At 41.0% G+C, this 944-nt stretch overlaps 1 protein-coding gene across 7 annotated transcripts in view; it reads right to left on the bottom strand.

The window, feature by feature from the left end:
* Window positions 1–944, bottom strand: part of LOC108628897 (serine-rich adhesin for platelets) — a 50080-nt gene that overhangs the window by 17028 nt on the left and 32108 nt on the right. For all 7 annotated transcript variants that reach the window (XM_026816808.1, XM_026816813.1, XM_026816811.1 and 4 more), the window contains 2 exons: window positions 428–583; window positions 203–280 (listed from right to left, as the gene is read on the bottom strand). In XM_026816808.1, the coding sequence (XP_026672609.1) occupies window positions 203–280; window positions 428–583 (234 nt within the window). The remainder of the gene's footprint in view (window positions 1–202; window positions 281–427; window positions 584–944) is intronic.

The following is a 944-nucleotide window of genomic DNA, read 5'->3' as shown; positions in this document are numbered from 1 at the left end:
AATTTGAAGAATAGCAAACTTAGTATTCGAAAGATGTCAAGCATATAAAATAATGTGCAGCATTTTCTTGTATCTATTCGGAGTTTACTGACGAAGTCTTGCTATTTAAAACTAGGACACTCCGCCTATATGTTGAAACTTACAAATCAATGAGATGAAATGCATTCGGACTTTTATGGATCAACCGGTCATTTAAACTTACAGCTACTGAATTAATATTGACGCTGAGCGCACGTGGGGTGGAGGAAGCTCCGCCGGTCCAATAATTGACGAACTTGTCCTGAAACATTCGACGTTACCCTTTCTTTTTCTTCGTCCCTTTGCTTCCCCTTTCGACGAGAGCGTACATACGCATACGTAGTCGCGGCGAAAGAATCAGCAGCGGCATCGTTGTAAATCATGTCCCGTCTCTCTGTTGCTTTCTTACCTGTCCGATGTACACGGAGCTGCGTTGACCTCCGGCCTCCTTCGTCCTGGTGGCCTCGTCCCTCTCCCGATCCTCGACGATACGACCGCCCTGCAAAGCGGTCGACGGTCGACCGGTACTTACTGTCCCCGTTTGCGCACTCGGCTGGCCATTACTCTAAACAATGCGAAATTTTTACGGGTCCCATAAACGTCTCCACACAGAGTTACACGTCAATAACGATACGTGAACTTTATACGGAAAGATCAATCGATTGTTCACAAGTACTTGCAGGAATTTATAATACATGATTGAACGTTATGTTAAGAACCATAAAACTTTCAAGATTATTTGTCAGAGTTCCCTATCATTTATTTTGTCGAATTTATTGATATAGCAAAGTATGAGGAAAATAGACAATCGATTAATATTTCAACATGATCATTAGACTGCGGATTTTATCCATTTATAGAATAATAATTGAACGAAATATAAAAGATGAATACTGATTAAATGATGCGAACAATTTCCGTTTAAG

Source organism: Ceratina calcarata, unplaced genomic scaffold (genome assembly GCF_001652005.2).
Source record: "Ceratina calcarata isolate Rehan_Ccalc_2016 unplaced genomic scaffold, ASM165200v1 scaffold547.2, whole genome shotgun sequence".
Lineage (NCBI taxonomy): Eukaryota > Metazoa > Arthropoda > Insecta > Hymenoptera > Apidae > Ceratina > Ceratina calcarata.
Note: the sequence above shows the minus strand (reverse complement) of the source record. Positions and strands in the feature narration are given on the sequence as shown.